The following is a 13,286-nucleotide window of genomic DNA, read 5'->3' as shown; positions in this document are numbered from 1 at the left end:
TAGAAGATCAGTCACAAAAAAGAGTACCAGTAGATGGAAATGCCATCAAGCAAACAGCACTAAGAATTTACAGACAGATTAAAGAAAAGGAGCCAAGCATTTCATCTCAGTTAAACAGAAAGTATGAATTTTCTGCGAGTACAGGTTGGATGACAGGGTTTCTTAAAAGGAATGCTCTTCATAATATAAAAATTAAAGGTGAAACTGCATCTGCAGATGAATCGGCTGCTAAAGTATTCCCGCAGGAACTTGCAAAAATTATTGAAGATGGAGGATACACTCCTGATCAAGTGTGGAATGCAGATGAAACTGGTTTCTTCTGGAAACGAATGCAACAGAACGTATGTAGCCAAATCGCAGAAAACTGCTGGTGGTTTTAAGGTAGCTAAGGATCGCGTGACCTTATTATTTTCCTCCAACGCTTCAGAAGATCGTATGTTGAAACCACTGCTGGTAAATCGAGCCCTAAACCCACGTTCAATGAAAGGTGTAGATATCAATAAACTGCCTGTTCACTGGATGGCAAACAAGAAGGCCTGGGTAACCACTACTATTTTTACAGAATGGTTCAACAAATGTTTCGTCCCAGAAGTCAGACGTTATATGAATTTGAAAGGTCTCGAATTTAAAGTTCTTCTGATTCTTGACAATGCACCCGGCCATCCTGTCTTGGACCACCCAAACATACAAATTTTATTTCTGCCACCTAATACTACATCTTTGATACAACCGCTAGACCAAGGTATAATTGCGACAATTAAAACATACTACGTAAAACGAACATTCCAACATGTTTTGGACAAACTGAATGATGAAACACTAACAATCATTGATGTGTGGAAGAAATTCTCAATTATGGATTGTATCAATCAAGTTGGATTAGCGTTAACTGAATTAAAACCAGCAACTTTAAATGCGTGTTGGAAAGCGGTTTGGCCACAATGTGTAAAAAGCAAAGATCCCATCATCCCTAATACGACCGAATTTCCCAAAATCATTACAATGGCACACAAAATTGGTGGAGAAGGATTCGATGATCTATCGTTTGAAGATATTGATGAATTGTTAACCAACAAAGCCCTAAGCGAAGATGAAATATTAGAGGTTGTCCTTGGGACTCCTTATCCCACAGAATGTAGTGATAATGAAGAAAATGATCCTGTTCTAAATGCAGATTTAATAAAAGAAGGTCTGGAACTGGCCAGAAAATTAGGTAATCATTTTGTCAAAAATGACCCTAATGAGGAACGCGCTGGGAAGTTTCAACGTGAACTGAAGTTGTTGACAGTCTCTTACAGAGAATTATATAACGGCGTAACCAAAACACGAACACAACGATTAATAACTGAATTCGTTCGTAAAACCGGTGAAACATCAGCACCAGAGGAGACTCGTGCTGATTTTGCTCAAGAGATCACAGAAAGAATTTCATTAATAGAGGAAGAAGACGATGTCCACAACATTTCTAGTGATGGCAGTGATATTCCAGTCGTACGCAAACATATGCGCCTTTTATTATCAGAAAGTGAAAATGAATAAAATCTTGTTATGTGTAAAACAGATTTTTTTTGTTCATGAAGAATTTTTTTTTTCATTTCATATGCATACAAATTTATTTTAATACATTTTAATTACATATTATTACATGTGTATTTTGTTTAAATAAAATAATAAGCTTAAAACGAATATTTTTGTGTTTTTTTTTTTTTAAATTATTTTTACTGATTTTTTTTTTTAGATCCGGAACCAATCTTCTTTTCTTCCATAAATACAATGTCTTTTTTTACACGAATTTTTTTTACACGTATTTTTCAGGAACGTATCTATCGTGTAAAAACAGAATTAGGTGTAGATGGTTCTGTTGTCACTTCAGTCAAGGATAAAGCTGACCTGCTAGCACCCCATTTTTCTTCCAACTCATGTATTAATGATCATGGTAAAACACCTCCCACCATTCCCAACACACTGCATTCAATGTCTCCTGTGGTCTTCTGTCAAAAAGATATAAGCAGGATTTTGATTAATCTTGATACTAAGAAAGCTCCAGGGCCTGATGGTATTTTTCCAATTGTTCTCAAAACCTGTGCTCCTGAACTTACTCCTGTTCTTTGCTGCCTTTTTTCACTTTCTTATTCCAAAGGTGTTTTTCCTTCTCCTTGGAAATTTGCTCATATCCAGCCAGTTCCTAAAAAGGGTGACAAATCCCTCCCATCTAATTATCATCCCATTGCAATTACTTCTATTGTTTCTAAAGTAATGGAGAAATCAATTAACCGCCAACTCTTAAACGACCTAGAAACCTTCCGTCTGATCAACGATTGCCAGTATGGATTCCATCAGTGTCGATCAACTGGTGATATTCCGGCTTATGTTAACCATTTATGGACTAATTCAATGGAAAAGTTCGGTGAAACACAAGCGGTTGCTCTTGACATCTCAAAGGCTTTTGATTGTGTTTGACATATAGGTCTTCTAAACAAGCTTCCATCTTGTGGTTTGCCAACTGTTTTTTGTAATTGGTCATCCAGTTTTGTCTCTGATCGCTGACTGAGGGTAATGGTAGATGGCTCTCTGTCTTCTAACTTCTCCACTAATGCTGGTGTCCCCCAAGGTTCAGTTCTTTCCCCCACTCTTTTCCTCTTGTATATTAATGAACTTCTTCCATTGACTGGAAATCCTATCCATAGTTTTGCCGATGATAGCACATTGCATTCCACTTTCCATTTTGAGAAACCTTGTCCTGCTCAATCAGCTTCAACTTCTCGAAAATCTGCTACCAATTGCTTAAATGACAACTAAGTTGTCTTTGCCCCACTGGACAATGTGCAGTGGGGCAAAGACAACTTAGTTGATTTCAATCCTTCTAAAATTCAGTGTTGTCTTATATCTCGCAAAAAGGATTCTTCTCTCCTATGCTTATCTTTGGTGAAACTCTGATTTCTAGGCAAAATGATATACCTCTTTTGGGGATTACCCTGACTTCTAATCTCTCTTGGCACAAGCACATTACAAATATCGCTTACTCTGCATCTAAAAAACTTGGTTTTCTCTTTCACTCTCGGCGAAACTTTACTTACTTTTCTTCCAAACAGCTGTTCACTCTGAACAAATCGCAAATCTGACCTACCATGGAATATTGTTCCCACATCTGTGGGTGGTGCTCCCAAAACCTCTCTCAGGCTTCTTGATTTTGTTCAGAAGAGGGCAGTTAGGTTAATTAATGATTCATCTCTAACAGAGTATTAGTAGTAGTGGCATGTGATGCAAGAAAGCAAGCGTATGAACTTATGCAGCATCAGCCAAAAAAAAAAATCGCAACATTCCCTCGAAATGCCTCTCCAGTTCGTCCTTAAATTTATTTAACCTGTCAACTTTCAACTTTCACGACAGATGGAAGTTTGTTCCAGCAATTAAACGCCCATTGGCTAAAGCCAAATTTCTGCACGTCTATTCTACATCTGTCTTTTTTTAATTTGAATTTATGCCCCCTTTTAGGTTCGTAATCTGAACAAGTGGAAGGATCCCATTAGAATTCAGCGTGCTCAAACCATTCAAGGCCTTATACACCCCAATCAGATCACCTCGCAGGTACCTAGTCTCTAGCCACTGCAATTTCCAGAAATTAAGCCTCTCTTGGTAAGAAGATGACTTCATTCCCCTCAGCAATCTTGTTGCCTTTCTGTGTACACGCTGAAGCAAATCTACATCCTTCCTAAAATGAGGCCTCCAGACCTGTACTCAAGGCATGGCCTGACAATTGCCTTATACAGAGGGACAATCACCTCCTTTTCCTTACTAGCAAAATTCCTATATATCTTTGACAAATCCCCATGACCTGCCCTGGCAGCATGTCTGCATTGCTCAGAAAACTTCATATCTGACCGCACAATTAATTACTCCCAGGTCTTTTTCATTTTCTACCACCTTAAGTGTAGTACCACACAGTTGGTACGTTTCTCTGGGGTTACTTCTACCCATATGCAGTACTTTGCATTTGTCAAGGTTAAAATTCAGTTGCCACTTCTTAGCCCAAACTGATTCAACAGTGCACTTTCATCTATATCAACTGGATGCACTTCTTTTGATTTTATGTTTTTCTTAATTAACAGCATAACACCTCCTCCCTTCCTATCCTGTCTATCCTTTCTGTACACATTGTACTCCCCAGATTCCAGTTCTGCATTCCTTATATCTGTGTGACACCACGTCTCTGCTATCCCAGCAATATCTGCCTTTCATGTCTTGACCAACACTTCAAATTCATCAAATTTATTTACTATACTTCTAGCATTGGTATACATGCAAGTATACATCTACCTATCCTTATTATTAGTTACCCTAACACATCCCATATACCCACCTATTTCACGATGACTGCCATCAGTCCCTGAAACCTCCAACACCCCTCACTCCAGGTCTTTACTTATTCTAATAGATGTTGTGCAAGAATCACCTTCACCTCTGCCTGCGGCTACTTTTAACCTTTTAGTCTGTGAATCCCCTCAAGCTAGCAGTTTTCCGACCCACCTAACACTGTCTCGATAGCATCAGCAAATATTCTTGCACCCTTTCTATTTAAGTGTATCCCATTCCTGTATAAGCAGTCTCTCCTGTGAACAAGCACAGACCACGCTGAAAAAAATTCTACCTCTTGAGCCTTGCACATCCCCTCCAGTGCCGAATTGATTGACAAGGCTCTCATCATGTATTCCCTCCTATCGTGTCTGGCCAGAATTGTAGACACTTGCAAATTTAACCCTGACTGGACTTTTTTGCAACATTGACCTGTACTTGTTAAGTAAATCTGCAGATCTCCTACTCTTAATGTCATTGGTGCCAATGTGTACAACAATATCACCTTTTGTGCCCTTAAAAGATGATATATGCTTTACAATGTCATCAACTTTTGTCCCTGGCAGACATACCCTGGTCCTGTTGCATCTATCCTTTTTACCCAATATATTCCATGTCTCCCTGACAATAGTCACCAACAATAACTGGTTCCTTTGGGACCAACGCATTCTGCCTTGGAGATTGCCGCTGTGTTGCCTGATGCCCAGGAGTGAGCTCTGCCGTTGAGTTAGGCAGCTGAGAACTTGAAGGGCCCCTCATATTAATTTCTTCGAGGGCATTACCCTACACCTCAAGCTCTCATAGATGCCCAGTTGAGTTGATGCCTAATTTCTAGACACTATCTGCAACTGGCACACACATAGACGCCGACCAGGCTAGCCAGGTAGGTAAAGTGCTTGCCTGGCAACCCAAAGGTCGCTGGTTTGATTCCCGCGTTGGGCTTGGATCACAGTAAAATGCAAAAAAACTTTGGGAGGTGCATTATGGCCATAGAAGCTGATGCACCAAGAACAAAGAAAAAAAAAAAAAACACACACACACACACACGCACACAAAGACATCTTCCTTGGCTAGATCATGTTCTGTTCCAGAGAGTTCGGCAAACATGTCACAAGTTGCACATTTTTTTAGGTTGTGATGCGTTGGAGAATTTTCCCCCTCAGTTCTCACCCGAGTCACAACACTCCTGCCACTTTGTGCCCATTGCTTTGCTGCTCTAGTCTGTGGCATGATATTTTAAATTAATAAGATCAATAAATTTAATTAATCAATTGTTAATACTACGCTATCTAATAGAATCCTAAATGCAGTGATGCGTATTACACTATATAATTATACGTTAGAGCTGCCTAGTTACCACAATAAAAAATTTGGATTTTTTACAAAAACAATGGCTGCAAGATTCCAACGAAATAACAGTTTTACGTATATTAAGTAGTAATCTACAAAAACTCTTTATCTAAATTAAAAATAAAAATAAGCGGTGTAACAATAACTATAAGACTATGTATAAAGTAAAATATAAAATAACAATTAGGTAAATGAAAAGGCAAACACATAGCTTTTTCGGAGCCTGTAATTCACAGCTGTAAGAGTCTCTCCACTTGCTGTCTCACAGACATACTGTTTCATCTGCATGCCTCTTCTACAGATATTTCCATGGGCACTTTTCTTCTGAATTGGCTTCTATAATTCCCACTCTCTCTTTCAAAACAGTCCGAACGCGTGCCGCCACTGGCCAATCCATTTACTGTCCAACTTCAAACTCACAGAACCAACTTTTCATCTTCCTCGTTTATTCATTCAACTGCCATTTTCTGGAACAACCTTCCTTCATACGTATTTTCTGAAAATTACAGTCTATAGAAGTTCAAGTCCAATGTCAACAAATCTTTCGTCTTCTCAACCTCCAACCCAAGCACGGTACTGAGTACTATAGGTTCTAATACATCACGTGTTTGGGGTTTACATAAAAAAAAAATATATATATATATAAATGGGTAGTAAACTCAATCTTCTTGCATTTGCGAAAATACCATCAGCTGGAATTGTGTGGTTTTTTTTACGTTATTATGGTGAAATGTGTTTTGCCTTTACCGAAATCTTCAATCGTATATAAAACAAATTTTCAGAATCTTCTCTTCGTGTTAGTTGCAATTTGTGTGTGCCGTTAAAAAATGCTTATGCATGCAATCGTGAAATTTATTAGTATTAGTATTAGTAACGGCCGCATGGTGCAAGAAAGCCTATGGCTTATGCTGCACCAGCCAAAAATAAATAAATAAATAACTAAATAATAATAATTAATAAAAAATAAAAAAAAGGAAATTAAACCTATCATCCTATGCGCTTCCCTTACCCGAAAGTACTATCCAGATGACCTTTGAATTTCCCCAAACTGTCGGTTCCTACCACCCATGAAGGCAACTTATTCCAGTAATTTATAACTCGCTGGCTAAAATAAAACTTCCTGCAATCCAATCTAAACATTTTCCCCCATAACTTGAATTTATGTCCCCTAGTTCTAGCATCATTTATAATCTTGAAAATTTTGTCCTCATTCATTTTACTGATGCCTCTCAGAGCCTTAAACACCTCAATCAAATCTCCTTATAATTAAAAGAGAAGATTATCTTGGAAACAAGTACCTCTTGAAGCATTTCTGAAGAATACGGCTCCTTGTGCAACAAACCAACGAGTGCTGAGCCAATAATGAGTGATCAAAGAGCGTGCATTTCATCGATGAGGATGAAAAATAACCTTTCCCTATTATTATAATTTGCTTGATTTTACAGGCAACATTTTCATTTCTTTCGATAAACTAAGTACTAATTAGCTAACTAATTTCATTGTTCAGAATGTAACCCCTATTTTTAACCTTATGTCTATGGGAAATAAATTCCCGCTTTACGAGCACGCACTAGGAGCAAAGTAACTCGTAAAGTTGAGAACTACCTGTATTTTAATGGTTTTACTCATCTCACCGAGCGCTATACACTCAGTTAGATTTTATCTGACAACGACAATGTGTGAGCTGTTTTTAGGTTTTTGAAATCAGTAAACCTTTTCTCTTGTATATAAATATATTTTTATATTAGTTTACATCTTACTTATATATATATTTTTATACATATTGACATAGTGATCTAAGTAATTAGTTCACTGAAATTTTTGCTGTTATCTTGTATGAGATGTGGTTTGGGCACATTATAGCCCTAGTTGCTGATGTGCCTTTAAAACAGAAACAAACAAATAAACTTCTTCACTAAACAAAAGAAAGGAATCTTCCCTTTTTTTTTTTTTTTTTTTATAGACTCTTTATGACCTTGGCAGTATAAATACATATGGCTAATTTAGAATTGTCATTCTCACTTACTTTTTTAGGTAATCAACCTCCAAAATGGAAGTGAAAATTTTAAAAATTATTAGTATAATAAATTTGCATATAACATTCTTCAACATATCTAGTAGTAATGACCTCAGTACTGAACACGGATGTGAGATATGTTGGATGGAAGAGCCATGTTTGAATTTTTAAATACAGTAGAGCGTTAGTTATCTGGAATAATTAATGTCAGACCTCTTCCGGATAGCAAAATTTCACGGATAATCAAACGTAAAGTAAAATTAAATAAATTCTGTTATAATATATTAAGATAAAAGAAAAAGACTCTAAATAGCATAAAAAAACAAATTTATTTAATAAAAAAAAAATAATAACATATATAAAAATTCGCAATTTTATGTAAATTTTATGCGGAAAAAAATTTAATTTTTTAAAATAATGTTCGATGATTTTTTGTTTCGTTTGTTGAGACCTATTTTTTTTTCTGCTAAATCTCTCAAGTTCCTTAATAATATCAATCTGATTATATCATATTCTTTCTGGTCTTCTGCCCATTTCATTGACATTTTACCATTTAAAAAAAAACTTAGAAAAATAATAAATCACACAGTTTGGGGCCAATATTATTCTTTCCGAATCTGGAGGTAAACATAATAAGAAATGAAAAGAACAAAATATGTCATGAAATATTGGATTCACTTAAGCGAATGACTAAACTTTATCACCAATGGTTTCCGAGAAAACCCATCAGTCCTAATCGAACATTTCACCAGATATACGACGTAAAAAAAACAGACAGAAATACTCTCGTAGCATAATAAACATTTGTCTCAAATACTACCATTAATAAAAAAAAAAAAAAAAAAAGAAGAAAATCAGCCCTTTAATTATTTGGGATAACCGACGTTCTACTGTATTGGCATAACATTTAAAAGGAACAAGAAGTGACTTTATGCACGAGTTAGGATAATGTCTAGAATTTTTAGTTTTCTTGGTGTATTTAGGATTGTGTCTGAATCATACCAGGAGTGTGATTCAGAAATTTTTCTTGGTAAGTTCATTAATTTGCCTTCTTTCAAATTTTTTTGGGTTGTGAACTGGATTGCAACATGAGTTAGTGGAACTCACAAGTTTGTTGTAGTTTTAAATTTTATTTAAATATTTTTTATATGTTTTGCATAGCTAATCATATTTGCAAATAATGGAATATTTGTGATTTTTTATTTATTTGTTTTTACCAGAAATAACTTAATTTTTGAGAAAGGAAAAATGCAGAACCTAAATTACATTAATTAATTTTTCTAGGGAAGATAATAAAGTGAGTCATTATATTGTCAATAGAATACAGCAGGGTGACCAGACGAGGTTCAGGATTGGTGATCAAATGTTTCCTGATATACCATCTCTTCTTAACTTTTATAAATTACATTATCTTGATACTACACCATTAATTAAACCGGTGAGTTTATTATTTTATATTATGTTTTGCTAATCTGCTAGGTGATTTTTTTATTATTTTTTTTATTCATTATACCATTTTATTCATTTGAAGAATATATCTTCAAATGAATATATTTGAAAAATATATCATTTAGAAACAGAAATTAACACTTGAACTATATTTATCAGTGTTGGGAAATTCATGCCACAACATATTCAGTGTGTCCTACACATTTATTAGTGTTGCAGTTGGAGTGTGAAGTTGCAAAGAACACATTCCAACATTTCTTCCAACACAAAAAATTTCATCTTGAGTCACTTTCTTCAGCAGGAATGCTTCGTGGATTTCTTCTGAAATACCCTGTCTTTGAGATAAGCCCAGAGATAAAAATTGCACAGGTTGAAACCATTCCGTTGCCTTATATTAGGGTAGCAGTTGGAAATCATCTTGTTGTCAAAAATTTTAATTCAGGTGTTCCTGCACTATGGGGTTTTGTACTTGTAATGTTGAAACCAGTTATGTACATTGCTACCATAGCCATACAAAAAAAAAGGCACAAAATTACCTCTAATGTGTTAGATGTTACTTTCCATCTATAAACACTGGCCAAAAAAAACCATGCACACCACACAGTGACTGTTTTGGCATATGATGAATTGTCAACATTAATGTGAGGATTCTCCAGAGCCCAAAATCTTGCATTTTGCTTATTCACATACACATCTGAATGAAAGTGCACTTCATCGGAAACCCAAACTTTGTTTACAGTGTCACGAACTCAATCTAAGATTGCACTGAGTTCCATGCAAATGGAATACATTGTTCTTTCATATTTGGTGTTAGTGGTTTGCTGAGTTGAAATTTGTAAGAATATGCAGACAAGTTGCTTCGATAAATCTTCCTTACTGTGCTATAAGACACCCTCATCTGTAGTGAAAGTTTAGGCAAACTCTTTTGATGGCTTTTGTAGCAAGATTTCCTTAGCTTTATCAACCCTTTCTGGTCGTGCAGACATGTAGCTTGCATGATATTTTTTTTTCCACCTAAAACATTGTTCTCCCAAGTTGGTCCACTAACATCAGAACTGTTTTGTTTGTTGGTCCATTGCACTTCTCAGTCTTCTTTAAGTAGAAACATTTTTTGAATTTCCATTTCTGTAGTATTTCTTAACAATAAACACATTTTGCCCAGTTCTGTATGCTGCCATTTTCTTCACATAAGTTGGAGAATATTCAACGTTGGTGTGAAAAATTTGAAGCTTGTGAAATTGCAAAGAAAAGAAATACAGCAATACCTTGCTTAGCACGGCTTCAAACAGCACGGGTTTCAATATAACACTGTTTTCAATTAAGTTTAAGTCGAAAATTTACTGTACATATTAAAACTCATTCAATAGCCTAGACAACCACAAGGTACTATACATATATGCTGCGTTGTCTTAGCCAGGTACTATTCATATATGCTGCGTTGTCGTAGCCAGGTACTATTCATATATGCTGCGTTGTCGTAGCCAGGTACTATTCATATATGCTACGTTGTCGTAGCCAGGTACTATATATATATGCTGCAGTGCCAACTCTATTGTCTGCCATGCACACGTGACAGTAGCTCCCTTCAGGCAGTCAGCTGCAACGTCCAACAGTGTTCAGTATTCTTAATTCCATCCTAATGAGATGACGTGATAGGTTTTGAAACTTTTCATTTCAAAATTTATTTTTTACCCCTTTAAATACGATCGAAAATATATCTGCATCTTGGCTAGAAATCGCTGCCAACAACATGCATTCTATTTGGCAGCATATTTTGCCCCGTTTGGTAAATGATTTCACTGGTTTTGAATCGCAAGTTCAGATCATTTCCGAAGACATTGTGAAGGTCGGAAACGACTTAGGATTCGAAACTTTGGACACTGCCAATGTACGTTACTGCACTGACTCACATGCAAATGACTTAGATGATACAACCCTTCTTGAAATTGATGAGAAAACTGCATATGCAGAAGAGGAAGACAATTCTGAAGTGGATAACACTGAAGTGCCACCAAAACAATTTCCAACTGAAAAACTGGAGAAAGTTTTCTGGGAGGTTGATATAGCCTGCGAGGCGATTGAGAATGGAGGTCCAAATGTTGAACATAGCATCAAAATGCAGCAAATTTTACAAGAAAAAGAAGAGATGGCTTCACCAGACTTCTTTATTGAAATACCTAAATAAACAACTGCTTTTTTAAAGCTTTTTTCTCATCTTTCATGATGTTACCTTTTCATTAATAAAAATTTTTGCAATATTTTTTTAAATTTCAAATCCTTTTAATTGGATATCAAGTGCAAATTGTTTATAGATTTATTATAATTTGTTTGTAGACTGTTTCTCTGGTACGCATTCAGTTAAAACCTATTATAATTATACCTCAATCAGCACGGTTTCACATAACACGGAATAGTTTCGGTACCAATTATCACTGCTATGCGGGGTATTGCTGTAGTATGATAAATAAAAAATCACCCTGTATCTTTGTCTTGAATTTCCAGTATCATATTTTTTTAACATTTTTCCAATATGGTGTTTACTGCATTTACTAATTAGTTTTTATTTTCATAAAAAATTAAGGAAATCACAGTTTTTCATTTTTAGTGCAGTGTAGGGATTGTCAGTTAGTGATAGCATATTAGTCCATATTAGTCCTGTATTCAAGGCTTTATTTTACAAATTAGCTTATTTCCTTTATAGAAAATTATTAGAAAAAGTAAATCAATCTAATAATAATACCTGATGGTATTATTATTGGATTGATTTACTTTTTCTAATAATTTTCTATTATCCTTAATTTTCTATAGACATTATGGGTGTATTGCATGATTGCTTGCAACTGCATTGACCCATAAATATTAGTTACAGTTACTGTCTTTTTAACTTTCTTTCCTTTTTTATCACTAATATAATTATATATATATATATATATATATATATGAAAACTCCAAACATGAGAGGTATTAGAACCTATAGTACCATGCATGGGCTGAAGGTTGGAAAGATGAAAGAAGATACTTGTTCGGACTGCTTTGGGAAGCGAGAGAGAGAGAGAGAGAGAGAGAGAGCGAGAGCAGGAATTATAAAAGCCAATTCAGAAGAACATTGTCCATGGAAGTATCTATAGAAAATGCATGCAGCAGAAACAGAACGTCTGGGAGACAGAGAGCGGAGAGACTGTTAGAGATGAGTCATTAACTAACCTAACTGCCTTCTTTTGAATAAAATCTAGAAACTTAAGAGAGGTCTGTAGGGCACTGCTCCAGATCTGGGAATAATATTCCTTGGTAGGACAGATTTGCAATTTGTACAGAGTGAACAACTCTTTGGAAGAAAGTAATGCCAAGAGCAAAAGAGAAAATACAGTTTTTTAGGTGCAGAGGAAGCAATAATTGTAATGTGCTTATGCCAGTAGATTAGAAGTCAAGGTAATTCCCAATAGAGATATATGAACTTGCCTAGGAATCAGAGTATCATTGAAAGTAAGCTTAGGAGTATAAGAATCCTTTTTTCCAAGATATAAGACAGAATTGAGTTTTAGAAGGATTGAAATCAACTAAGCTCTCTTTATTCCACTGGAGAATTACCTGGAGATCAGCATTTAAGGAATTGGCAGTTGATGTTTGAGAAGTTGAAGCTGTTTGTGCAGGGCAAGGTATCTCAAACTGGAAGGTGGAATGCAATGCTATCATCAGAAAAACTATGGATAGGATTTCCATTCAGTGGAAAGAAGGTTATTAACATTCAAGGTGAAAAGAGTGAAGAAAGAACTGAACCTTGAGAAACACCAGCATTGATGGAGAAGTTAGAAGACAGAGAGCCATCTACCATCACCTGCAGTGAGCAGTCAAGCAGAAAACTGGATACCCAATTACAAAAAACAGTAGGCAAACCATAAGACTGGAAGCTTATTTAGAAGGCCTTTATGCCAAACACAGTTTGTCAAAAAGCCTTTGAAATGTCAATAGCAACTGCTTAGTTTCACCAAACTTTTCCATTGAATTTGTCCATAGATGGGTAATGTAAGCCAGAATATCACCAGTGTGTCAATGCTGATGAAATCCCTACTGGTGATCATTGATCAGAAAGGTTTCTAGATAGTTTGAGTTGGCAGTT

At 35.7% G+C, this 13,286-nt stretch overlaps 1 protein-coding gene across 1 annotated transcript in view; it reads left to right on the top strand.

The window, feature by feature from the left end:
* The window catches only part of Crk (Crk proto-oncogene, adaptor protein), a 118,073-nt gene that overhangs the window by 48,165 nt on the left and 56,622 nt on the right, over nucleotides 1–13,286 (top strand). The window contains exon 3 of the mRNA XM_090385028.1: nucleotides 9,005–9,158. Coding sequence (XP_090241154.1) covers nucleotides 9,005–9,158 — 154 coding nt within the window. The remainder of the gene's footprint in view (nucleotides 1–9,004; nucleotides 9,159–13,286) is intronic.

The sequence above is a fragment of the Mastigoproctus giganteus genome, chromosome 1 (genome assembly GCF_048544385.1).
Source record: "Mastigoproctus giganteus isolate SK-2022 chromosome 1, ASM4854438v1, whole genome shotgun sequence".
Lineage (NCBI taxonomy): Eukaryota > Metazoa > Arthropoda > Arachnida > Uropygi > Thelyphonidae > Mastigoproctus > Mastigoproctus giganteus.
This window is presented reverse-complemented; position numbering and strand designations above follow the sequence as displayed.